Source organism: Aspergillus lucknowensis (genome assembly GCF_044049455.1).
Source record: "Aspergillus lucknowensis strain CBS 449.75 chromosome Unknown BJX67scaffold_29, whole genome shotgun sequence".
Taxonomy (NCBI): domain Eukaryota; kingdom Fungi; phylum Ascomycota; class Eurotiomycetes; order Eurotiales; family Aspergillaceae; genus Aspergillus; species Aspergillus lucknowensis.
In genome coordinates, this window is record NW_027263573.1 from 176,140 (window position 1) to 201,553 (window position 25,414).

General features: G+C 51.2%; 9 protein-coding genes across 9 annotated transcripts; 3 read left to right on the forward strand and 6 right to left on the reverse strand.

Annotated features, from left to right (window-relative positions):
- Positions 1-805: 805 nt before the first annotated feature.
- On the reverse strand, positions 806-2,610 carry BJX67DRAFT_357393 (60S ribosomal protein eL33). Its single transcript, XM_071029490.1, has 5 exons — positions 2,252-2,610; positions 2,114-2,123; positions 1,920-1,973; positions 1,711-1,853; positions 806-1,616 (listed from the first exon to the last, which is right to left on the reverse strand). The coding sequence occupies exons 1-5, from the start codon at positions 2,274-2,276 to the stop codon at positions 1,519-1,521; spliced, it is 330 nt and encodes a 109-aa protein (XP_070884782.1). The 5' UTR covers positions 2,277-2,610; the 3' UTR covers positions 806-1,518.
- Positions 2,611-4,475: 1,865 nt separating this feature from the next.
- On the forward strand, positions 4,476-7,343 carry BJX67DRAFT_155994 (glucose-6-phosphate dehydrogenase). Its single transcript, XM_071024851.1, has 10 exons — positions 4,476-4,641; positions 4,961-5,033; positions 5,095-5,115; positions 5,171-5,515; positions 5,588-5,785; positions 5,847-5,931; positions 5,987-6,063; positions 6,117-6,324; positions 6,389-6,760; positions 6,816-7,343. Exons 1-10 carry the CDS (start codon positions 4,601-4,603, stop codon positions 6,926-6,928), a joined length of 1,533 nt encoding a protein of 510 aa, XP_070884783.1. The 5' UTR covers positions 4,476-4,600; the 3' UTR covers positions 6,929-7,343.
- On the forward strand, positions 7,344-9,955 carry BJX67DRAFT_155995 (putative sucrose transporter). The gene is made up of 8 exons (XM_071024852.1): positions 7,344-7,855; positions 7,927-7,952; positions 8,030-8,274; positions 8,337-8,403; positions 8,456-8,527; positions 8,584-8,773; positions 8,829-8,944; positions 8,997-9,955. The coding sequence occupies exons 1-8, from the start codon at positions 7,758-7,760 to the stop codon at positions 9,896-9,898; spliced, it is 1,716 nt and encodes a 571-aa protein (XP_070884784.1). The 5' UTR covers positions 7,344-7,757; the 3' UTR covers positions 9,899-9,955.
- Positions 9,956-10,254: 299 nt separating this feature from the next.
- On the reverse strand, positions 10,255-14,328 carry BJX67DRAFT_156062 (DUF1708 domain-containing protein). The gene is made up of 6 exons (XM_071024853.1): positions 13,984-14,328; positions 13,735-13,895; positions 13,561-13,654; positions 13,270-13,498; positions 10,960-13,214; positions 10,255-10,903 (listed from the first exon to the last, which is right to left on the reverse strand). The coding sequence occupies exons 1-6, from the start codon at positions 14,171-14,173 to the stop codon at positions 10,824-10,826; spliced, it is 3,009 nt and encodes a 1,002-aa protein (XP_070884785.1). The 5' UTR covers positions 14,174-14,328; the 3' UTR covers positions 10,255-10,823.
- Positions 14,170-15,170, reverse strand: BJX67DRAFT_156145 (uncharacterized protein). Its single transcript, XM_071024854.1, has one exon. The coding sequence runs from the start codon at positions 14,810-14,812 to the stop codon at positions 14,267-14,269; it is 546 nt and encodes a 181-aa protein (XP_070884786.1). The 5' UTR covers positions 14,813-15,170; the 3' UTR covers positions 14,170-14,266.
- Positions 15,171-15,906: 736 nt separating this feature from the next.
- Positions 15,907-18,717, forward strand: rlmA (SRF-type transcription factor RlmA). The gene is made up of 4 exons (XM_071024855.1): positions 15,907-16,110; positions 16,416-16,660; positions 16,732-16,888; positions 16,955-18,717. The coding sequence occupies exons 2-4, from the start codon at positions 16,605-16,607 to the stop codon at positions 18,524-18,526; spliced, it is 1,785 nt and encodes a 594-aa protein (XP_070884787.1). The 5' UTR covers positions 15,907-16,110; positions 16,416-16,604; the 3' UTR covers positions 18,527-18,717.
- Positions 18,718-19,295: 578 nt separating this feature from the next.
- Positions 19,296-20,337, reverse strand: BJX67DRAFT_382495 (uncharacterized protein; the record flags this gene model as incomplete). Its single annotated transcript, XM_071033251.1, has 4 exons — positions 19,296-19,855; positions 19,912-20,075; positions 20,127-20,170; positions 20,224-20,337. The coding sequence occupies 4 exons, from the start codon at positions 20,335-20,337 to the stop codon at positions 19,296-19,298; spliced, it is 882 nt and encodes a 293-aa protein (XP_070884788.1).
- A 599-nt stretch (positions 20,338-20,936) lies between these two features.
- BJX67DRAFT_156252 (major facilitator superfamily domain-containing protein) lies at positions 20,937-23,335 on the reverse strand. The gene is made up of 5 exons (XM_071024857.1): positions 22,816-23,335; positions 22,719-22,748; positions 22,342-22,652; positions 22,169-22,290; positions 20,937-22,120 (listed from the first exon to the last, which is right to left on the reverse strand). The coding sequence occupies exons 1-5, from the start codon at positions 23,113-23,115 to the stop codon at positions 21,006-21,008; spliced, it is 1,878 nt and encodes a 625-aa protein (XP_070884789.1). The 5' UTR covers positions 23,116-23,335; the 3' UTR covers positions 20,937-21,005.
- A 263-nt stretch (positions 23,336-23,598) lies between these two features.
- On the reverse strand, positions 23,599-25,175 carry BJX67DRAFT_156243 (uncharacterized protein). Its single transcript, XM_071024856.1, has 4 exons — positions 25,021-25,175; positions 24,930-24,948; positions 23,991-24,855; positions 23,599-23,928 (listed from the first exon to the last, which is right to left on the reverse strand). Exons 1-4 carry the CDS (start codon positions 25,059-25,061, stop codon positions 23,906-23,908), a joined length of 948 nt encoding a protein of 315 aa, XP_070884790.1. The 5' UTR covers positions 25,062-25,175; the 3' UTR covers positions 23,599-23,905.
- Between the last annotated feature and the right edge of the window lie 239 nt (positions 25,176-25,414).

The following is a 25,414-nucleotide window of genomic DNA, read 5'->3' on the forward strand; positions in this document are numbered from 1 at the left end:
AGGCCAGGATTTTCTTCACGAGGCACAGAATACTTATAGGTCAATACCAAACCCTACTGGAATTAATATAACACTAGAAAGAGGTTCATGAGGGCTTTGAGATCTCGTTTGAGGCTCATCACTCTAGCCTCCCTCTCTAAACATATCTACTTATTTCACTTCGCGATTTACAACTGTTAGCCGATATAGTGGAGCCGAACTGACAATCAAGGACGAAATAGAAACCACAGCAAGCCAGATGAAAACTTGGGTTGAGAATGCTCCCGGTACTTGGGACTGGTGAGTAAACACCTCCCTCCTGACTAGTTACCCTGGCTATACTTTCTTCCTGGTGAGCAAAAGGCGAGAGCTGTATCAAGCTCACTTCCTACACCTGAATCAAGCACGGAGTCTCAGCGAGAGCTCCATGTCTTGGGATTGGCATCATGTATTTCTATATAACCTCAAGATGATCTTAACCGTATCCGTGCTTGAGTTTGCGATCGCACACTCAATACTACCAAAGCCGCAAGAAAAACAGGATACACCTTAACATGAGGAGAAACCTACTTCTGGTCTGCACGGACTCTGTACTCCCCGAGTTGGTACTTGTGTTGGGTGGTGTTTTCTGTCTGCATCCAGAGACACGATAAGGGTTCATGCAGTTATGTCGCAGTAAGAATCGTGGTAAGTAGGCTAACTTCCTGTACAGGCTCGGCGGACGAATAATAGATCATCTCCTGCCCTGTGCTACAAGAGAGGTGGGGAGAAAGGAGGAGCATGGTCTTTAGTGAGATGGTATAGAGATACCTAAATCGAAGCTTGAGCTGGCCCTTGAACTATGGTTCAAGCCGTGGCGGTACTGCACCGGGTATAAGCTTTTGATTGGGGAATCCCCTATGGCAAACCCCGGGGCCTGCTTCACGAGTTTTGGGTACTACTGGTGCTTGAAGGGACATGTGTAGGCCTAGTGTGGAGTTCGTAGAGGAACAAAGTATGGAGCGTGGATGTATGGAGATGGGGGAATTGGTGTACGGGTAGCTGGATTTGCCTCTGGGGAAGGGCATCAGCTGGGTATTGGCAGCTGCAATGGGGTCGTGCGACAGATCAGGTTGAGTCTTGGCAAGTTGTCGAAGTCACTGGTAACGCAAGCCCTGGACATGAAAGGTTTGATCAGTGGAGAACCGTTCGGGCGCTTAGTTGAAATGGTCTGGATTGGGTGTTCATGAGCGTTGAATACACTGGAGTAGTAGCCATGCTGTCAAGATATATCACGGTTCACCTGGGTAGAAATAATAAGGCATGCCGCTTGAATATCTATCAGATGGGCAGGAACCATGATGTAAGGCAGACAAGAGATCCCATTTTATCTTTTTATTTATGATTCGTAGGGCTGAAGGGCCCTGCCTCTCCCTCGATCATTATCAACCCGCAAACTCCATCTCAACCATGCGCTCATCCCGTATACTCCATTGCGTGTCCGTCTGTGCAAGGGTTCCGGTAGTGTGCCGCAAATGTGTGAAGTAACAAACGGATCGTTTAGATGTTGGAGGGGTACAGCATGACGCGGACTGTAGCGCCGAAGGACTTAGGGGGGAGGTTGTGGCGGAACTGAGCACGAACAACGCCGGAGTTTCCTATAAATTGGCCAGGTTAGTTTGTAAACTCTGCAATATTTCTTCATTCCGCGCATCCGGTAGCCCGCATCTCCCAGCGATCGAGATAACGTACCGTGAGGCCGGGTGACCTTGCCCCAGATGACCCGGATGTTGGAACCACGGACTTCACGCTTCGCCCGGTAAACAAAAGCGACTTTCTTTCCCAGGTAAAAGTTGGCAGCCTCGGTGTTGTCCACACCGTCGATCTTGATCAGACTGTCACGAGTTCGTCAGAAACCCCTGTTCTTTCCATGTTCAATTTCCAGAAACTCGGATCGGTACCTTGTGTTGGGGTTGACAGCGCGCTTTGAGCGTTGGTAGCTCAGGTGGCGGCCCCTAGAAGAACACTCATATTAACCCCTCTGTCCTATTTGATGGTATCCAATTTGTCGTCCGCGACTTCAACTCGAAATTGACTCGTAACCAAATCTCGTTTCGGCTCAGGCGCGGCGTGACAATGAGAGAGCGCAACTTACTTCACGTAGACTATGATTCGAGAAAATTCATGTTAGCATATTCTTCAATAGGTCCGGGTTTCTTGCGCATTTCCTTGTCCTCCTCTTGCGGTCTCCATCTTATAACAGCGTCACTTCAACTCAAAAGGGCGTACTCACGTCTGTGTCCGTGTTCCGAAGGCATTATGAGGGTGTTCTGAGCGGAAACACAAGCAAGTCGAAGGTTGTCAAAATGACCCGCAAAGTCGTCCGGGTTGTCGTGGTTGTCGTCGCTTCGGTTGGAGTTCTGAGACGCACAATGACAGTGGCCACCAATTTCCAAGCGGTGTGTTCGGCGCGGTTCGCCCTAACCCGAAACGGGACGCTTAGCGAGTCAACTTCTCGAGTTCCACCAGGGCTGCCTGAAGTCCCGTGATGTAAAGCACGTGACTGTGCTATGCTTCTTCAAGACAGTAACGGAGAATTCACTTTTCCGTCTTCCGGAATATGATGGTCTGGAACTACTGTGGCTTCAAGTTGAACCCCACCTTTTCACTGTTTTGCTGTCGGGCTCCTGTGGTCCGAGCCCTCGGGCTTGCTCGCTCGCTGACTGATCACTTCTGCCCCCGCGAACTCCTGTCCTCATCCAGGTTGATAAGATTCTTCTGGCTGCTCTCCATCCTGCGATAAGAGCATCTTCTTTTGGGAGGAACCTTGGAGAACTGGAGCGGAAGATTTTCAATGACGGACTTGCGCTTTTGATCTGTTCCTCTCGTGCGGCAGCAGTGGGGCAGGTTATCTGCCTGCTCTCTCCAGTTCGCTTCTGGAAAACACATCAAACATCCATGGATCTGTGTGCGACAAGAAGGATTAGACCGAAGCACCTATCCGGAAAGGCCTTGCCCCACATGGGCTCGGCAACCAACCTGAATGCTTTTGATCTGACCGTGAACTTTGTCCAGCATGCATATCAGTCGAGATCTTCCCCTGGAAAGTTAGAATCCCTTTGTGTGACGAAGGAGGCAGATGAAGTGCCGATATACGGAGGCTCAAACGGTTTGTGCGGCGCCATCATGAAAGCACCTGAATCGGAATCCGCTTGTATACCTTAACTCCGGAGGAAGCTGGGCCGAAGCGACACTTCCGCTCTGATCACACGGATCGGATAAGTCTACGGGAAAATAGAATCCGGAATTCGTATCGTTCGTTCTATCTGACAAATATGCCGATCAATATCCACGCAGCAGATCCAAATGCGTCTGATGGGTCATGGTTCTGAAAATGGTTCTCCTTCGTGCTGGTTAATCAGGCCTTCTCGGAGTCCAGCGCCCCAATGGCGCAGAACCGGACATCAGGCGCTTGCACGTCAAGAGAGGAAGCATGAGGTTCAAAGGACGCAATTGATACCCATGATGGATGTAACATGCTGACACGTGGTTCAGCCTATGGGTGGTACAAAGAAGAAAATGCAGCGAGACCTGTCGGTATCGCAGGAATCGACCGGACTGGGGGTAAGCTCCGTGGAGACATTCTTATTTCTCAGAGTATTTCATAAGATCAAGCGGACGGGCCTCCTGCCGCGGACATCGTCCTGGCGTGTCCGGGGGTTGGATACTGATCGGTGTTAAGAGAGGGGAAGTGTGCGGGCAGCTTCAAGGTAACGGTAAGCCGTCATTTCTTTTTTCGGGCCATAAGACACGTCCTGTCAGATCAGAGAGCAAACGCGAGATGACCGAAGGAGAGAACTCGCGCGGGGTTCAGCTGATCGCTATTCGACGGATTTGATGCGAAGGAGGAGAGGGTCATCCGCCCACGGTTGATGGCTCGGGGTGGAGCTCTCTTGGTTGAGATCTCAGACGACTTGGCTCGGATAAATCGATTTGTAAGGCAAAATCATGGGGGATATTGAATTCGTTCGACTCCGAAGGAATACCAATGATTTATGAGGTACGGGGGGTAAAAAGGCGATGGGACTCGAGGGGTTAAATGTGGGAATTGTATTGGGATCGGAGGTGTGATATAACCCCAATGTCACCGCCGGAAGCAGTGAAGAAGGCGTGCGCTGAGAACCCACATCAGTCACGATAATCAATTAGATGATGGGGTATTAACTGCAACATCCTCCCCGGAGAGAAGAATAAAAAGATGGAGAATTGGGAAGAGTGACTGCACGCATCCCTTCCTTCAACTTCCGCGTCAGTGTGGCTGGATGTTGAGCAGCATTCATCATCAGTGGAAGACACCAGGCCGACCAGTGTGCCCCACCGGTGACACTCATAAAAAGCCCATTATTCCGGCAAAGCAAGCAAAATCAAGCAGTCGCCGCAACTCCGTAGCTCGCAGAAGCCCTCACGGCGTTTAAAAGGTACACTTGCTCCGCCGGAATTGACTGTTGGGGATTTTTCCAACACGCTTTTTCCTCCCCTCCTCGAGCTCCTCTCTCAATTCTAAATAAATCTCGCCCCTCCCTCCCCTGGATTATTCCTCCCCTTGATAGCCGGTATCCAGTCGTTCACATTCCGCGACAAAATGTCCTCTACGATAGCTCGCACCGAGGACCAGTCGAACGGGTGAGTAGTACTCTGAGCGGCGGTGGTTGTCTCTGACATCACTGCCACACCCACCCCTCCGTGCTCCGTCCCTCCCAGCCCGTCGCCCGCCCTCACAAAACACCAAAAAGAGCCATCCTTATGTATTCCTCCCAAGTTACTCCCAATTTTCAAGAGATTCTCGCGCCAGTCAAGCATTGAGGAAGATAATTGACCCGCTTCTGGCATTATTCCCTTACCTCAACGAAATTTCCAATCACGAAACGTTCTTTTGATCGACACCTCGCACCCTGGGCTTTTGACCCCTGTCACTCCACGCTAATATGGATCATTTGCGCAGCACTGTCGAACTCAAAGATGACACCGTCATTGTGGTACTAGGTGCATCGGGAGATCTGGCGAAAAAGAAAACTGTTCGTATTCTCCTCTGGCAAAAGACTTCGAAAGTTTAGGCGAAACTGACCATTGCGATAGTTCCCAGCTCTATTTGGCCTTGTATGTTTTTGTCGGTCATCGACCCGTGGTATTATCTGATTGACCATTTCCACAGCTCCGAAACAAATTCCTTCCCAAGGGGATCAAGATCGTCGGATATGCTCGGACACAGATGGACCACAATGAATACCTTCGACGAGTGCGGTCATACATTAAAACCCCGACGAAGGAAATCGAAGAGCAGCTGAACAGTTTCTGCGATCTTTGCACGTACGTCAGCGGTCAATACGACCAGGATGAGTCCTTTATCAACCTCACGAAGCACCTGGAAGAGATTGAGGCTGGCCACAAGGAGCAGAACAGAATCTTCTACATGGCGCTACCCCCTAGTGTCTTCATCACAGTGTCGGATCAATTAAAGCGCAACTGCTACCCTAAGAACGGTATCGCTCGTCTCATTGTGAGTTTTGTTTCTCGCCGCCAAGGATGCAAGAGAGCAGCGTATGCTAATCGGTTCATCTTCGTTCAATAGGTCGAGAAACCTTTTGGAAAAGACCTTCAGAGTTCCCGTGATCTCCAAAAAGCTTTGGAGCCTAACTGGAAGGAAGAGGAGATCTTCCGTATCGATCATTACCTGGGCAAGGAGATGGTCAAAAACATTCTTATTATGCGCTTTGGTAACGAGTTCTTCAATGCCACTTGGAACCGTCACCACATCGACAATGTTCAGGTACGTCGAGATTCCCAACGCTCTTGCGCGTGGAGAGTGGCTGAGACGTGTTCTGGATTAGATCACATTCAAAGAGCCCTTTGGTACGGAGGGTCGTGGAGGTTACTTTGACGAATTTGGTATCATCCGTGATGTTATGCAAAACCGTATGCTTTCAAGACCCTGCGTTGGTCGACCAACATACTAATCCTGTTGTTGCAGACCTTCTCCAAGTTCTGACATTGCTGGCCATGGAGCGGCCCATTTCATTCTCTGCTGAAGATATCCGTGATGAAAAGGTAAAGGATTGGTCAGAAAGGGCGACCCAAGACCTCTGCTGATAACAATTTAGGTGCGAGTCCTGCGGGCTATGGACCCCATCGAGCCCAAGAACGTCATAATTGGTCAATACGGCAGATCTTTGGATGGTAGCAAGCCTGCATACAAGGAGGATGATACCGTGCCTCAGGACTCCCGCTGCCCGACTTTTTGTGCCATGGTTGCATTCATAAAGAACGAGCGATGGGACGGCGTTCCCTTCATTATGAAGGCGGGTAAAGGTAAGAGAGCCGAACAGTGCCATTAATCCCCTTGTAACTGTTATGATACTTACTTTTATTTCAGCCCTGAACGAGCAGAAGACCGAGATTCGCATTCAGTTCCGTGATGTTACCTCAGGTATTTTCAAGGACATCCCTCGCAACGAGCTGGTTATCCGGGTCCAGCCCAACGAATCGGTTTACATCAAGATGAACTCGAAGCTTCCTGGGCTCTCTATGCAGACCGTTGTCACGGAGCTGGATCTCACCTACCGCCGCCGCTTCTCCGACCTCAAGATACCCGAGGCCTACGAGTCCCTGATCCTGGATGCCTTGAAGGGAGATCACTCGAACTTCGTTCGTGACGACGAGCTTGACGCTAGCTGGAAGATGTTCACACCCCTCCTTCACTACCTTGATGACAACAAAGAAATTATTCCGATGGAGTACCCCTACGGTAAGCATCAGCACCCATGCGCATTGCAGCCTGGTCGGGCTAACGTATTTGCTAGGCTCCCGAGGACCTGCTGTCCTCGACGACTTCACTGCGTCCTTTGGCTACAAGTTCAGCGATGCTGCAGGTTACCAGTGGCCCCTAACGCACACTACGCCAAACAGGTTGTAGGTGTATGAGATATAAAAGGATAACGGATTAGCAAGGACAAGAGCGTCTGGGATTTACGGCGTCTATATCTTTTACACGGAAAATGAGTGGATATAATGTTGACACGACTGGCACCTTTCTAGAGATGTGTTATGATCAGGTATCTTGCCAGATCTATACGATGGAATTGAGCGGCTGTTGATGATAATCCTGCCATCTATTACACGTCCATGCAATGCAATTTGAGGAAGAAGAAACCTTCGTGCAATGTCCTCTGTGGAAGGTCCAGGATTGTTAATTTCATTGCGGTGGGTCTGTGATGAGCCCAGAACTGAAAAATGAGTGGAGTGGCCCGCATGCAGCCGACAACAATGCTACAAGCTCTCTCGAGGATTCTTCCTCTCACGCCTCTCCTTCTTCTTCTTCTCTGTCGACTCTGTCGATTCTGTGATTTAAGCCCCTACTCTCTTGACCTGTTTCCCCCCCTCAGCCCTCCACAGGCAGAACGATCGATCTGCTTCAGAGTCCCACCACCCCTGGATTCGCAATTTCCCCGAGAAGCCCGTGCGCGCCTTGACCTCAGCCCACATTCTTATCGCTATTTTTATCCCCTTGATTACCCGTCAAACGTGCGACAATCATTCAAAGCGTCTCTCCCAGATTTTGTTCAGGGGTCGTCGGTCAAGCTCTTTGTCGTCGCCTGCGGATTGATTAGCTCAGCGGCCACGGCGTTGGACCCGCCGCATTTTCCTCATCTGACCGCAGGCACGCGACCAGCGGAACTTGTCAGCTCATGGAGGGCTGAAGACCGCGAGAAGAACGAGGTTCATGCAGAGCTAACCGCCGAGGAATGCCGCAAGCTGCAAGATGGGTGGGCTCACCCGCGATCAAGGGCCGAACGGAGTCGATGCGCATGGCTCTGTTAACGTTTAGTTTGTTGGGACTACAGTATGAACCCAGTCGGCGGAATTGTACTCTTTCATTGGACAATTGACCAACTCACTTTCTGTTCGCGATAGATTTACCTGGGGCATTGAGATGACCTGTAAGAAGATGACCTCCGCGACGGATCTCCCTCCGATCCGATCCCCTCCCTAATAATTCTACTCTCCTTCACGATAGACTGTACGCCGTACCTTCTGCAACTGGGTCTGACTAAATCGCGAACATCGCTTGTTTGGATTGCTGGACCTCTTTCTGGCTTGATAATACAACCCCTCATCGGTGTCATCGCCGATCGGTCTCGGTCTAAATGGGGAAGGCGAAGGCCATTCATGATCGGAGGTTCGTTAGTTGTCACGGTGTGTCTGTTGGTATTGGGGTGGACGACGGAGCTCGTTGGTTACTTTGTCACGGACGCAGAGAAGGTATATCCGAGCATTTGGAGGCATATTTCCGGACTGAACTGATTTGCACCCCTCTGCTTTAGGCTACGAGGGTTACCATTGCTCTTGCTGTGCTGAGCATCTATGCTGTGGATTTCGCGATCAACGTCGGTGGGTACTCTATGGACTAGCAACTTGGAACGTTGGTCTAATTTGGAATTAGTTCAAGCGTGTGCTCGAAGCTTGATCGTGGATACGTTGCCTATCCCTTTGCAACAGGCCGGGTCAGCGTGGGGTATGTCAACCTAAATATGTATTGCGCATCCTCAGGGAGACGCTAAAAGCATAAAGCTACTAGGATGTCGGCAGTTGGCCAACTGATCGGATATGTGATCGGATCTATTGACACTGTCCGCGTTTTTGGCACCGCTATCGGTGACACTCAATTCAAGCAGATGACGGTCATTGCTGCGCTAGCCCTCCTTGCAGCAGTGACTGTCACATCTTATTCCGTGAAGGAAAGAGTATTGATTACGGCTAGGTAAGACGACACATAACCATACCTGATGAGATGATCCATCTGATGGTGGTGGCAGAGACTCCGATGGAAAAGCCGGGGCTTTTCAGGTACTCTCGCAGCTGATCAAGACAACAATGGACCTGCCTCCACGTATCCAAGCTATTTGCTGGGCTCAATTCTGGGCTTGGATTGGTACTTCACTCTGTCACTTTCTCCCAGGGTAGGCGCTAACATCGTCATTTAGGTTGGTTCCCATTCTTATTCTATAGTACTACTTGGGTCGGGGAAACGTACTATCGGTACGAAGTCCCCAAAGACGCAGCTCGTCCTGCAGACATGCTTGGAGAAGTCGGGCGCGTCGGCAGTCTTTCACTAGTTGTCTTCTCGTCCATCACGTTTATCAGTTCCGTCCTCCTCCCATTTTGTGTTCAACCACCAAACGCGAAACGCCCTCGATTCACCCCACGCCCACCTCCCGGACTAGCTGCCCTCCTCAGGAAAATTACGAAAATCCGCCCAGACCTCCAACTGACCTGGCTAATCTCCCACATTGTTTTCGCCGCTACAATGATCTTCGCTCCGCTTGCCCGCTCCCGCGCATTTGCAACCTTCCTCGTCGCCATCTGCGGCATCCCCTGGGCCGTCAGCTGCTGGGCCCCTTTCGCTTTCATGGGCGTCGAAATTAACCGCCTTGCAATGAACCCCTCCCAAGTATCACTCCTCTCAGGCGTAACAATGATCACGTCGACGACAATCCGCTCAAACGCCTACAATACCGACCTGAACGGTACTACAGACTCTGAAATGGACGTCCTGCGACTAAACCACCACGATTCCGACAGCGACAGCGACACCGAGGATGGGGGGGTCTCAAATATTCCCTCCACGGGCGAGTTAGCCGGCATCTACCTCGGCGTGTTGAATGTCTATACGACTCTCCCTCAATTCGTCGGCACGTTCATAAGCTGGATCGTCTTTAGTATCCTCGAGCCGGGAAGCACGAAGCGCGACGATTCTGCCCCAGACTCGACGTGGATGGATCTCGATAAGAGCACGCCAAACGCGATCTCAATTTGCCTCTTTATCGGCGCGATAAGTGCCATTGTTGCTATGGAGGCTACGAGGAGGATGAGGTATGTTTTGTAATAGCCGGATTTCTCCCGTCTCTCCTAGTCTGTGCCTCTCCTCCCAGGGTTTCTCTTTTTTCCCATTCAAATAGGAGGGAGGAAGGCATTTTTTTAACCTATATATCTATCTACCTATGACCGACCCGACCAACAGAGTCTATAATTCGATACGCTGGATATGAAGAATCGCATATTGAGAGCATGTATACACGTTTGCGGAGATACATACGGACATATACATGGGTGTATTGGCCTGTTCTTATATCGATTTGTACAGAGTGACTTACACAATTTAGCTAGATCTAATGTCTTAATTGAATGAAGTGTGGGTAGTGTCCTCACTGGCATACCCGTTGACAGATGGACTTATACCCTTCACGGTAAAGCTTCGTCGGTGCGGTGTCGATGAGAACCAATGCGGAGTGGTGTAGGAGGGTCCATTTATTCAATTTTCTTTCTCTTTGGTAGCTAAGACAGAGCTGGAAGATAGGTATATAGGTATGTAGATAGATACACAGAGATAAAGCGAGAGTCTGCTGAGATATATCGAATATAGGTAATATTGGGCAAAGGCAATACGGGGAATATGAGGGTTTCGAGGAGGAAAGTAAAGTGCAGCGCCGTGACGCTTATTCCTAGCTGGGGGATCAACGGCCGCTAGAGAGAAAGAGATGGATTACAAGGCGCTGGGAGCAATCGTAAAGAACATGGCATCAAGGTGTACGTCTGTCCTGAGACTTGAGGACAGGAGAGGCAGGGCCATGAGATATCTTATCTCAAGAAAGAAGGGTCAAGCGGGACTGTGATGAAACAAACATCAAGGAGGGGGAATATAGATATTCAGAAGTGGAAATAGATATGGAACTCAGCGAGTATAGGTATCAAAACTATCAGGAGTATAAAGGAAATAAGTGTCAAAAAAGGAATGGGGTAGTGCATCTTTTTCAAGACCGATTGTTGGCTTGCATGTTTCCGGTCAGTTCGGCCACTCTAGCCTTGATACGAGCAGCACGGGTCTCAAAGCCTAGACAAGAATATCAGAACTATCATAAACAGATTCGGGGAGGCTAAGCAGCTTACTCTCTTCCTCGCTGGTGTTGCCGTCCTCATCAGCGGTACTCGTCCGTGCCTCGGCTTGCGCTATCCTTTCCGCTGCGTTCTTTCGAATCTGGGCCCAGCGATCGTGAGAAGAGTTGTTGGCGGCCTGGGGAGATCGGGGAGGAGAGACGGGTTCGACTGGTTCAGCCTTAGGCTTTTCGGGGTACGTTTCCTGGACGGGCGAATCTTGAGGGATGAACGCCGGCTGATCTAAGAGTGGGCCTTGGTCAAACCTCGAGAACTCGCGGTCCGCTGCTACTTGCTCGTTGGTGCCCACGCGAGAAAGCGCGTCGTACTCAGCCTCACGGCGGATCTGGGGTTGATCACTCATGGCTTCAGGAGGTGATGCAGGAGGGGAGGTTGGAGCTGGAGCTTGGGGTTCGCTGGGCTGAGGTTCTGGTGCGGTAACCGCTGGCGGTGCCGGCGCTACCTCTGTATCAGCGTTTGCGGTCTTCACGGGACCCGGTTTCTTCCGCAGAGTGGCGGGTGCGTTGCGGTTCTGTTGCTCCTGTGACGCCTTTGCTTTACCCTCCAATGCAGCGCGGGCGGCGGCGACGGCCGACCCCTCAGCTGGGGTTGGCTTCACTGATGGCTTCACTTCGGGCTTCGCTTCAGGTTCCTTCTTCTTGCCGGTCCCAAACATGGTCTTGAACCCTGTGTTAGCCGGTTTTTTCTTCAGTTTGTGAGGCACATCCGAGTCTACGGAGTCCTTGGGCGGAGATTCCGTAGTCGATTGTGCCGTGGCGTCAGTACTAAATTTCGTGTCGTCGCTGGGTTTCTGAACCGTGGCTGGAGTTGTCGCAGCGGGAGCGGGAGCTGTGTTTTTTGGTAACAGAGAGGGTTGTTGTTTAGTGCTGGTTGTAACCGACGGTGTTGATTGTTCTTTACCGTCATCAGTCAGAGCGCCAGTTCCGGCACGGCTGTCACTGAGGTAGGCCGCTCTGTAAGCGTTCTTATCGTAGTTGCTAGCCCATTTCAGAGCCTGAGACGCTTCATTCATAATTGACGGCTGCAGCGTCATAACGGAGTTTGTCTTCGCAGCGTGGGATGCGTCGTCCGTCGTAGCAGACTTGGAGCCATTGGTGAACTCCTGCTCTTCTCGATGCTTCTTTTGCAGGGCTGCGGCTGCGGCTTGGATACGGGCATGCTGATCTGGTGCGATACTAGCTTTGCTATGCGGTGCCTGGTTGTTGGGTCGCTTGTACGAGTCCTCTACAGAGTTGATTTTCTTCGCTGAGGACTTGCGGCGCCCGAGCTTATTTCGCCGGGTCGAGAATCCAAAGAACCTCTTCTTTTCGACGATGTACGCACCCGGTTCCGGCTCCGGTGCGGCGCCCTTAACCTGCTCCTCAAGGACTAACCATTTTGCGTTCTTGATGACTGTTTCGAGTAATGCACATCGTCCAAAGACCGCTTTACGAGCGGCAGGTTCTTCCCCTGCCAAACTGCTGATCCAAACCCACCAGAAAGAATCATCTAGGTCGAGGGTGGTGATACTCGCCAACTCACCAGGATCCATAGATGGCTCATCATTCAGACCCCGTTTGTGGGATTGTGAACTCTGACCTCGTACGGCGGCGATCGGGGGCAGAACCTTGTCGGGTGGGAGAAGCAAAGGAGCAACTGGGGCCTTGAACGACGCGCTATCGTCGCCAAAACCGGACGACATGAAGTCAGCCCAGGACGGTGTTGTCGGACGACCGAGATCACCACCGCCAGAATGGGGTACAGACCTCAAACTACCTCCAAACTCCTTCGGTGCAGAACTTAAGGCACTAGCATTCTCTTCGAGAGGAGTCTCAAGCGCGCCTCCAAATCCGAAATCTTCGAATCTAGACCAAGACGCATCGCGGTTGGAAGCGGCTGGTTCGTTAAGGGCAGTAGACTGGTTGGTAGACGAGATACATCTTAGGACTCGTAGGCATTCGTCGGTAAGGGCTTTTAGGGGGTCTGCATAACGGGAAAACTCCTGTAGATGCTGATCGCTGTCTCTATATTCGAAATTCTTTGCACGGCGCAACAGCGCAAAGGGAGTGGGAGACACCGTGTCGACAATCATGATGACTTTGGTGGTAGACACCTGAAGAAGCGTCGGCGTCTCGGGGGGATATTCTGTAGCTTGAACTAGAGTCTGCAAGGCGATGGGTAGAGTTGAAATTCCGCTCATGCCACGAGGAGTATCGGGCGAAAGCGAACGCAAATAGGCGAAGAAAAGATGGCTCGTTGCATCGGCGGCACTTGGGACGGTTAGTAAATCGTTATTTAGGACCAAGGGGCGCGAGCCCATATTACCTTGCCCAGTTTTTATAAGCAGCTTCGAAACCGTTCCCGGTGTCGGTATGTTCAAAGGCCCACCACCCAGCGTATCTGGAGAGCTTTCGGCCTCCCAAACCGTTAGACTTCCCATGTGCTGCGATGGCTGTTAGAAGATCGAAGAAATCGAAGATGATCTTGGTACGAGCATCGGAGTCTACACTAATAGGGATGAAGGTTGAAAAGGCATCGCGGGCGAATTGAGAGTCTACCATGATATTAGTCTTAGTGGTGCACTTCTGACGGGTATTCAACATGTCTGGGGCGTACCTTGCTCGCCAACTTTGAACAACTCATATGCTTCCCAGGTGACGACTCCTCCAGGAAGTCTGCTCCAGCACCATTTCATCACGCTGCATAGAACCTATTTGGGGCGCGATGAGCAAGTCGATTGAAAAGAATGGCACCAAAGGAGGATTGGGATAGATAGGATTTGGATCTCACCATCGGGTCCGTAAGTCGCAGTTCTTGTGCCAATTCATCTCCAGCAAAAGGGGAGCCCCGTTTCAGTGATTGGCTGAAATAATTACGTATAAAGGTACGCGAGGTGATTGAGGTATCGGAAATTGGGCGGAATGGTAGGAGCATGAAGGGCGTTTGGAGTGCTGTCAGGCAAGAACAGGGAAGTGATCAGCACACAAGAAGCAAGGAAGTTGGATCACGTTCAATGGCATGGGGAGAGAATTGGCATACCTCGTGCTTTTAGTTCCTGAGTACATGCCCTCAGGAGCAGTTGGACTTCTTCCGGAGAGACTTCCGTTCGCTGCCAGGCGTCGGTCCATGCTGGCTTCGCAGGCCCGGTCTCCGCTGCTGCAGGGGATTTTGAGCTCTTTTTGGCAGCATTGGAATCCTTGCTCCGGAAAACACGACTGAAGAAAGACATTTTGTCTTCTGGGCTCTCTGCTTTTTCTTCCGCCAAGAGATGCGGCCAGCAGCAAGACAGCGGAATGGTCGTCGATGATGCCCAACGGCCAAATTATTTATTTTTCGGACCGAAGACGCTTGCGCGAGAAGACCGGGCGGGCCACTCCGTCGTAATAGGTCGGGAGGTGTTGGCAGGTAGGGGGCCAGAGTAGCGGAGGGATTCCACACAAATCGAGCGGTACAGGAGCACAAAGGAGAGGAACAGGTCGCGCAGATTGAGGCAATTCAGTTTAATTGGGGTCGGGAGGAAAGAATCAAGTGAAATAAAAGATGGGAAAACGAAGGGAAAAAAGCAAAGGCCATCTGGTTGTGCCTCAGGATCGCCTGCAGCACAACACGTCCAGCGTGCAGCAAGACGGGGAACGAGCGGAGCCACGGCTAGACCGTGGTACGTGGGGAGGGCAGGGAGCCGGAGAAGAAGGGCAAGAAGACGAAGGTTCAGGAAAGGGAAGAGGAAGAGGAAAAGGAGAGGAAGTGGGCTGAAGGAGAGGAATCGAGAAAGAAGATGAGCAGGTGGTGGTGATGATGAGGATCTACTGGTGTTGTTCGTTTCAGGGGTGAAATTCAATATGTCGCAAAATACAGTCTGCTCAGCCATGGCTCCTGCCCCTCGGCCAGGCTCCAGGGAGATTCACCCCCAATTCCTCCAGATAAACCAGCAGGTTCCTCTGTTCGTCACCCATCGATGCTCCAGCTGACCAACATTCTTGCGAGACTCCAGCTCGCCTGGAGAGGGCGTCAAGCAACGTCGTGGTTCTGGTATTACGCGGGGAGTCTGAAGTTGAAGCTTGGTTCTCATTTGCTGCCGCAGACCACGCTTAAATGAACCAAGAAAGCCAACCATGTTTTCATCTGCCGGCTGCTGCGCTGTCATCCAGGATCCATCTTCTTCAGCAAATTAGCCGTCGCACTTTTTAACGGCAGGCCGGGAGAGCTTCTGATCTCCAGACCCATGAGAATTCACAATGTACTTTTTGCATCTCGAAACCGAACCTTTCGAATTTGTTCGGCCTTTCCCGGCTGGAATCCGTCGCTGATCAAATCGAAGTTCAGGTGACTGGTCAAGGGCTCCATCCAATCAGAACGCGGTTACGTTGGTTCTCTGTGGGCGCTAAAGCAAATAAGGAAGGCGGCTCTTGGCGCCCGGACGGCCCTCGTCTACCGCCCCAGGCCTCAGGCTTCCCTTTGTGGATGCCTTGCCACCCCATGTGGCCCTCATCCACCGCTTATGTCGCAGAAGAAAGGAAGTACTGGCCCAACCTGTTTCTGCAAAGCCAGGGTTGAGACAATCAGCATCCCATATTAGTTCTGGCTTATGATAAGACCAAATGTGCCGAGCATTCCTCTGGCGTACAACGCAGCCCAAAACGCAGCGCTGGTCGACTCTCCAGGGGTGACACTCATTAACTCCAGTTCGCGAGAGCAGGCTCTTGGCGCGGAGCGGGAAACGCAAAGCAAAAAAGGCCACCAGAAGTCGAAGCTCTATTAGTCAACGCACATCTCGTTGGCTAAGACGTGCTATGACGACGATAGGGTCAAAGGCGCATCGATTTAATTGAAGCTCAGATCGTAAATCAACGGGAGAGACTGCGCAAAGTCGAAAATCTGCGACAAGATCAGAGGTCATCGCTTTATACTGGAGGTTCGTGGGTTGATTGGTATAAATAGCCCGGCGGCTAACGGGGTGTTAAGCGGGCGGTTATGCGCTGCCGCGGTCAGGCCAACAGAGCCAAAGGACCCCAGGGCTATCTTTAGAATCTTCTGCATCTCATCCACCCGCGTCTCGACCAAGAATCATCCGTTCTTCCTATCCCTTCCAGGACCTATCCCCATCTGTTCCATCCAAGAATTATTCCTTGTCGATCATTCAACTCTCTGTTCTTTCTTTTCTGAAAGGTTGGTAACCCCAGGCTCCGTTCCTTACCTCTGTTTGCCTCGATTTCAGGCCCCCTTTGTGCAGGCTTCCCCTCCCCCGACTCTCACAAGCTGTCATGACACAATATCACCTCCACAATCACCCTCTCAAATAGCGCTTATTCAATGTTTCCTTCCCCATTATTGTATCTTCTCGCCTGACCTCGAATCCCCCTCTCTCTCATTCCCTTTGTCCTTCCTTACGCCTGAGCTGTCGGAGCACGCGGGATCATCGCAACAAGTCCTGTCGGGAAAAGCTAAAATCGTTGAAGCTGACAAGCGCACAGAACTTTCCTCGTTTATCGCGTTTTGTATCCCATCTTACTGAGGCAAAATCTTCGCTTTTGGTTAGTCGCTTCGATACGCACCGCTGTTGACTTCGAAGGACGACTCGACATCGCTCCCCTCGTTTTCTTTGTTCCAACCCGGAACCTCAATAGCCTCATCGCGTGCTTCTTTCGCCCACACTTTCCCTCATGGGTCGAAGAAAGATTGAGATCAAGGCGATTAAAGATGATCGCAATCGCTCGGTGTAGGTCACAGCGCCCATCAATCTGTAGAGTTGCCACAACTGGTTTGCAGGGCTGATAACAAGGTGTCTAGGACCTTCTTGAAACGGAAGGGTGGTCTCTTCAAGAAGGCACATGAGCTAGCTGTACTATGCTCGGTCGATGTTGCCGTCATCATCTTTGGCCACAACAAAAAGCTATACGAATTCTCCTCCTGTGATATGCGAGAAACTCTTACACGATACCAATATGTTTGTTGCTCCCTACCAACCCCCTGTGTCCAATCCCGTTTGAGATCTGACTTGGCTACTGAGTAGTTCGGTCCTCCACATGAGCACAAAGGTCCAGAAGACTTCAATGGAAAACGTGATGATGATGACGAAGACGAAGACGATGCGACACCTGCGCCTGAAGAGATTAATGCTGTATCTCAGAATCCTCCACAGATGATGCCCCATGTCCCTCATCCCAACTTCCAGCATGTCAATCATGCACCGTCCGCCTCCCCTCCAATCCACAACGGTATACCTTTCGATCCGCGTCACGGAACACCACAACCACAAGGAACCTCAAGGCCGTCGTCGAGGAATCACCTCCGCCGTGTTAGTTCAAACCTTGGAGGTCCACCCCACCACGGAACCCCTCCGCCTCCGCCGCCCCCGAACTTCACGTACATACCAAACCCCTCGGTTTATAATCCGAATGCACACAACATGGGCCATCAGCCTCCAAGGCCGCCTCAATTCGCGCATTTCGGTGGCCATCATCCTCCGGGACCTCATCAACCACCTGCACCCCAGCACCAGCCCATGCCGTCGCACTCCATGCCTCCTCAATCAATGGCACCTCAGCCTCTTGCCCAACATGCTCACGCACATCCACAGCATCTCCCTCAGCATCCTCCGCATGCGATTGCACAACCCCCGACGACGATTGGAATTTCACAGCCTCCTCACCCGCCAGTGCCGCAAGTGGTTCAGCCGTACTTGGCGGACCAACCACAACAGCAACCACAGCGGACGACATCCCTCCCAGAGACGTCAACAGACCAGATATCCTCGACCCTAAAGACAGAAGGGACCCATTCTCCCCCGCATATTAAGCCCCTGTCCAAATCGCGTAGTATATTCACACCCATTGATGATCACGGATCTGTCTTAGCCCGCCATTTCGGGTTTGGTGATAGTAGCGGTGCTAAGTTGGAGCCAGGGCAAGCTGATATTGATGAGAAGAAGCCATTGAAGAAGATCTCTCCTCCGCCTCGACCTTCCACTGATGTTCCTCTATCCAAACCTCCTCCGGATATCAAACCTCCCGTACGGACTAACAGCGCCCAGCTAGGCTCTAAACGGCCGCTCTTGAGAGTTCAGATACCGAGCGAGAATTCGGATCAAGGCAGTGCAACAGCGGATTCTTCGTCCTCCGGAGGCAATAACAAAACTGTGACTCCCGTCAAGGCCAATCCGGACGCCAGCCACTCGGGCGTGGTGTTACCACCACCTTCTCCATCCGCGGGGCCGATACTCAGTGCAGGTGCTCAGGGACCGCCAAATCCGTTCGCCAGACCACCACCCCCGGGAACAGCTGCCGCCGCGGCACAGAACACTACGGCGTACAATAACAACAGTAACATAGAGACGCCGATGTCCGCATTACCAAGCAGATTTGTCTCTGATGCACTGCTTCCATCACCATCCAGTTTCTTCCCTGAGTGGGGCTTTGGGCGCTCCGGGCCAGACAGCAATATGCTCCCTAGCCCTCTCACCTTTCCCACACCTGCAGTACAGAACGGCCCTGGATTTGGTCGCGAGGACGATCAAGATAAGAAACGCAAAAGCCCAGACAGTGGACCCACAGCGGAAGCCGTTGCAAAGAAAGCTAAAACATAGCATCCCTTCTCTTGCTCCTCGTGACTTCCAGTTTGTGCCTCCCGCACAGTCTCTTCCTCTTTCAACTCCATCTCATTGCATTCTCTTGGCGTTTTGGATGGTTGTTGATGGTTTCGGCTGGATCATGGATCTTCAACTGTTGATATTCAAACCCATTTTTTAACACCGTCTCGATTCCTTTGGGGGGTTTTTTTCTCTTGTCATTTTCTCTTGTGCTTTCTCTCCTCTTCTGCTTCATTATAGTTTTACCTCTATACCCCTTGTCTCTGGCGAGTCCTTACTTGTTCTGCTCGATGTCAACCCGACCCGTTACCCAGTCTCTACCTCCCGAGTCAAAGAATGAAATGCCGCGGAAGATTATAAAAAAAAAAAAAACTAAAGAATGGAGCAAATGAACAAAAATCTTTTCATAGTTTTTCCGATTCCGGTTCTCTTTTTTCTCCTTTCTGGGGGCTTCTATCTCTTCCCTGTCTGTTTTAACTCCTTTTTTTCCACCCATTCGGGTCTGGCAGTGTGTCCTATCAAGAATTTCGAGGTCCGGACCGGGGGTAGGTGTTTGATCAACACAAATGGGCTCGATAATTATTGATAACCTTTTTTGGGAAATTCTATTGAACTTTGCGTGCTAGTTCCACGTTGATAGAACACGAGGAGGATGGGCGAAACTGATGCAGGAAATGATAGCAAACAACACTTGAGACGGCCACATTTCTATCTATGTTGGATTTTGCCGCTGCGCTAAAAAGGGTCAACCCTTCTACTGAAGGCCTCATTCCGGTTGACAATCTATATCCTGCTGGCGAGTCGCAGCCTGGCATTCTAGTCCATGCTTCACGACAGGAATATTCATCAAAGCCGTCCGCTTCGATGTTGGCACGAAGCCCGAGTGCCTTATCCACCGTTCCCCGATCCGACGCAGTGCCGACAGTTGCAGGTTCCATACGTCTCCCGCATTTCGTCCAGGTAACAACCCGTTGACTCCAAATAGTTCCCCACGGGTAACGGGAATATAGGAAGGTCCTGTCTGGGGAATGGGAAAAATCCCAACGTGATATCTTTGGCCCACACTCTCAACTGTAGTCGGTTCGAAAACACGTAGCTCCCCGCTCACGGTATAGTTTGTGTGCTTCGCCCACTTGACAAGGAAGACAAGTTGCACATTAGGTCGCCCACCCAGGGGCCACAGGCGCATATCACTTGTAAGTTTTGCTGAACTCTTCGTCCATCCGGTTTCGATCACGATGGACGGCATGCTATCTGTGTTGGGAACGAGAGCCCAGTCTGGCTCTTTTCGTGACTGGGTATATGGAGCTGTAAAGCCCTGAAAACCTGTTACAGTTAGTATCTATAAGAATCATGTTTTCACACGAGTATTCTTTACTTACTTGTACCGACGCGAGGCTCGAGATGCTGTCGCTCATCGCTCGTCAAGTAGTTTCCCCAGATCATTTCACCGAACTCGTCGAACATCCAACCTTGAACAATGTCAAGAATATGAGTTGGCATCACTCTGGCGGCAAATTGTTTCGTTACGGAGTCGTAACTCAGACTAGCTCAATGTTAGAGCTACTTAGTTCCTGGAGGCACTTTATTCGCATACCGAGGGAGAAGCCGCTCGATGCCTTCATCTTGGCAGAGCTCATCCTATATATGTTCGCCAATATCTTCCGGTATATGCGTAACTAGAAGATCCGCACTTTCAGTTTGTGAGAGAATTGACGTGCGTATGTTGTCAAAGATCTTCCGTATCGATGGAGGGGGGGCAGAGAAGTGTTGCTCGGAAGAGCTCGCGAAGAGCTCTGGTCACTCATGACTGTAAAACGGAAGAAGTGACACTTTTGATTAGTTGAAACGCTGGGATACTGACAAGGTGATGCTGGAAGAGACCGAATGGCTGAGGTGAGGGAGACAAACACTATTATTGGAATTTGCCGCTCCACTGAAAAAGGTCAATTCTTCTAGTGAAGGGCTCATTCTGGTTGAGAACAACCTTGTAAAGCCCCGTTGTTATGGTGGGCTGACATAACCAGCTTATCGCTGGATTCTCACCGAACCATGGAAAGAGTTCTCGAAGATCAGATGGCTCAGAAGAGCGGATTGGGCGGTATGTCCGGTCGGAACTGGTGTTAACTGCCAGCAGCGAACCGTGGGGCTGTCCAAGTCCATGAATAGAACAGGAAGTCCTCAGCTGAACGATACAGCAACATCACCACATCACCACATGACTATCATGCATATAAGGAATGAATGGGGGGCAGCACAATATAACCTTGTCCAGTTTCCGGCGTCACAATTAACCCTGGAGAGCTCTATGGCCCCGGCGTTATTGTTTGTTCAATAGCTATAGTTTGTTAGGTCAAAGCTTTCCAAGAGGTGCTACGATAAGTGAAAATTTGGAGACAAAGCTCAGAGAGTCTATGGTGGGAAATTTTTATTTACAAGAAAGTGCGTATCTACGTGGAGAGTACTACTTAGTATATCAAACACTCTCCTTGTCCTCAGATGGGACACCTCTAGCTCTAGCCTGCGCAGCCAGAATCTCCTTCCTCGCGCGTTCCTGTTCCTCCAATCCCGTCTTTGCAATAGTATGCGTCTTACTCAACTCGACAGGTGTCACAAAGACACTAACAATCAACCCTAAGCCGGCCATCGCCGCATAGAAAATCCAAGTGCGTGAGAGAGAAAAGTTAAAAGCGCCAAGGATAGTGTTTTGCTGCGATTTAGGCAGAGAATGGATGAGATCTTGGTTATTGCCGGCGAAAGAGTTGCTGAGTACAGTAGCCGTTTCGGGGCCAACGGCGGCTTCGATAGTGGATATTTTGTTGACGAGCATGTTTTGGTAGATGACTGTGCCGATGACAAGGGAGATGGCGGCGGAGACTTGGCGGAGGAAGGAAAACGTTGAGGTTCCTGTAGCCATGTCTGACGGGTGAAGGTTCGCTTGGAGGGCGACGAGGGGTGTTTGGAAGAGGGGCCCTGTGCCGAAGCCGCTAATGAGTTGGTAGATTATGATTCGGGGCCAAGACGGGTAAGGTTTGAGGTCGATGAGGAGGCCGTATCCGAGTGTTAGCAAGATGAAGGAGAATATGATGAGTTCGCGGTAGCGGCCAGTTTTCTTGATTACGATTCCGGTCACGGCCGAGACCACGGAGAGGCTGAGGACTTGCGGGAGGACGTAGACGCCACTGAGAATAGGGGAGACGAGGAGGACGCTTTGGAAATAAAAGGGGAGGTAGTATGCACCGCCCATAAAGACGAGGCTATGGATAAAGCAAATGATGAGGACTAGCACGTTGTGCCAGTTGCTGAACAGTCGGATAGGGATGACAGGATATCGCGCTACCTTCCACTCGTTCAACATGGCGAGGACGTACGTCGCCAGGCCGAAGATTATGAGGCAGAGTACCGTCGCAGAATCCCAAGGGTAGTCGACACCGCCGAATTGAAGACCAAAGAGGAACATGAGTGTCCCGCCGACGATAAGGACGGTGCCGGACCAGTCGATGGCCTTGAGACCGGCCACAAATGGGGTCTTGGGGGATTCAATTTTGAGGAAAAAGAACAGGATGGCAAAGGAGCAACCCCCAATCGGTACTGTCAAGGTCAGTCCCTACTTCTAGCCCGCAGGATAGTAAGACGTACAGTTGATCCAGAAACACCATCGCCATGTTACACTGGTTGTAAAAGCTCCTCCGACAAGAGGGCCCAGGGCTCCTGCAATAGCCCATGTTGATCCAAATAGACCGTAGTAGATCGGGCGTTCCCTGCACAAATTGTCAGTCCGGCCACCATCAAAGATGCAAGGAGGTACCAACCGAACGCTAAATAGATCCGACACACAGATATTCGCCAAAGTAATAATCCCTCCAGCCCCGGCACCCTGCACCGCTCTACCGGCCAAAACCATGGGCAGATCCTTAGCAAGCGCACAGATCAAACTCCCAATGAGAAATGCAAAGTTGCCGAGGAGAAGAATAGGTTTCCGGCCCCAGATATCACTTACTTTGCCCCAGAGCGGAACAAAGGCTGCATTCGTGAGAGAAAACGACGAGGCCATCCAGGAATATCCACTTTCGGAGGCATGAAAATCGGCAGCCATCGTCGGCAAGGATGTAGAGATGATTGTCTACCGAGGATACTATCGTCAGTAAAGTAGCAACCTAGAAAGCACGAGCAGAGTGTTCATCCATACCATATCCAGCGCAGCAAGGAACAGGACAAGCTACACAGCCAAACAACAATTAGCACGTCAAAGCTATATCCCAGCGCAAGTATGAAGAGAAGCATACACAAAGCGCCCCCATGACCACTACAATCTTCTTCTTCCCTAATTTCTGTGCCTGGGACGGAACCCTATCCAGAGGGTTCTCGCCTTGCGACGTATCTTCTGCAGCATCTTTATCTGTGTCTGTTGGTAATTGATTCCCAGACGAGGAACGAGGCCTTATAGTGCCGGATGATTCATCGGGAAGCGCTCCAGACAAAGCCTCCGTCGGCGGGGCGGAGAATTTCTCAGAAACGGTCGTGCTGTCGACAGCATCTTGGGGCTGTCTCATATCCTTTGCGGTAGATGTGTCATGCACCGCCATTTCCCTCAGAAGCGTTCGATTGTCCGCAGGTTGAGGGAGTGACGAAGTTGAGAGGCGAAAAAGCTCTCGGGCAGGGAAAAAAAGTTGCTTGCCTCCGCGAACGGGTACAGCCGACAGGGGGTCTAGATCAATGGCGCATGCGAATGAACGGAAAACTTCATAACCAGTGTTGCTAGATTCAGCATCTGTAGGGTTTCGGTCACGAATCGAGCGCCGGCCAGTATTTAAGTATGCGCTGAAAGTGCAGCCGAGACAGACATTCTGACTTGTAGAATTTCTCGAACGAGGTCAACTGGCGGGGACCTCCGACTGTTCGCACTAAAACTCGAAGCGACGAGCGGCCGTGCCATCCGATGGCGAGATACGAGATTCGGAATCTCAGATTCCGAACAGATAATTGATCTGCATGGGGTGTTGACTCATTTTCAGCGCCATGTGCAAATGAGCACAAGCTTCCACATCTTGGGCGTTCCGGACTCGTCCCGGGATGACGCTTTGACGGGTGTCAGAGGATGGCCCTCGCAGCGAAAACCGCCGATAATTCACGAGGCACCTCAAAAAAGACAAGAAATCCAGGTCCCAACATATCAGATGCGTCGAACTTTACCCGTTTGGGAAGGGGTGTTGTGTCTCTGACAATTTTAAATTTGAGTCCCTGCTGACGAGGACGAGATCCTCCGAGGAGTTCAGGGAATAATCACTACCTATTAAGCTACCGATCTCATTGTATTAACAGAGAAAGGTGAAATGTACGCGAGGATAGCAACCCCAGAACCCAACCCGCCCTTACTTAATCCTGTAACTGAAGAATCTCTGGGAGAAAACATTAGAACTAAGGCAGTCCACCAACGCGCGTGGACAGGGGAATGACATACCTGTTAGGAACTCTTCAAAACTCAATGTGATATATCCATCACGGTCATCGTCATACCGCTTGAAAACGTCCGTCATGCGTCTGAGGCTAATGCATGCCTGAACAAACAAATCGAAACTCATTCCCCTTGGCGGAGGCCCTGTCCCGCTGACCGCTCGACCTTTACTCTCGAATGAGGTAAAGAGAACCGTCACGAATGGCTGGCTAAGACGGTATCCGAACGCAATCAATGCGTTCTCGAACTCCCGCAGACTAATCCGTCCACTGCGGTCCTCATCGAACCGATCGAACAACTCCCGCCACGCTGCCAGGTATCGCCAGAGGGACACAAACTCGTCGAACGAGATTGACCCGCTCCTGTTTCGGTCGAACATGCTAATCATCATCTTCACCGTCTTGGGGTGGAACGAGGTATAGTCGCCGTTTACCAGAGCAGAGCCCAGCTCCTGCTCGGTGAGCGCCCCAGAATTTGACGAGTTGGCTGCTCGGAACAATGGGAACAGCTGTTGTGGATCGTCGTTGGCAGGCATAGGAGGAGGTTGCGGGGTTTGTGGAGGACGTGACGACGGTGGGGGGCGGTTGCGCACCGGTTGTGACGGTGGAGGTCCGAAACCGTAATTTTGGGGGGGCGGAGACGGATGGAGGAGACCACCTGGGCGCTGTTGTTGATTTGGAGGCACATTTGGCAGTGGCCGGTCTAACGCTGCCCGCGGGGGCCCTGCAGGATGGCGTTGGGCGTGGACGTTCGGAGACGGGGAGGAGCGAGGCGGGATGCCACCAGGCGAGGGGAGCTGTTGCTTTTGTTGATTCTGGGACTGCGACTGGTTTGAAGTCTTGATCTGCATGGCACCGATCATCTGAGCTACCTGAATAACAGAATGCCAAATCATCAGCTATGGAGAAGACTGGATAGGTGGGATGCCCAGCAGGACTGGGGTACCTGTTCGGGCTCTGCGTGCCTGGTTCATGACCATCGAAAATTAGCTACGGCTTCTTTGTTGATACATAGCACGCGGTTGAATTCCACTCACGCTGGGAGCGCATCTGGATTGTAAGCTTTATTGTATGCCATTTTGCAACAGCTGACGTAGTGCAGGCGCAAAACAGAGGGGTTCAGAATATAGGGAATGAAGCAGGAACCCTCTCATTCGGGGAGACAGAGCATAGCCGTCAGCTGGAGGAAGAGGAAGGAGGTGACAAAATGAAGAATTGGCCTTGCAAGAGATTCAGGAGTTAGCCTCGCTCCATTCTTTCTGCACAAGGCTGTTGTTGTCAAGAGCGGGCGGAGCGGTGGGTCAACGATGGACCAGTTGCCAAGAGACTCTGTGGAGAGCCTCGTCTATCATTCTCAACCACGGATACGAGAGGGGCATAAAGAGCCGAGTTTCGCGCATCTTTTGGCTCACATTTGTGTCTTCTACAAGA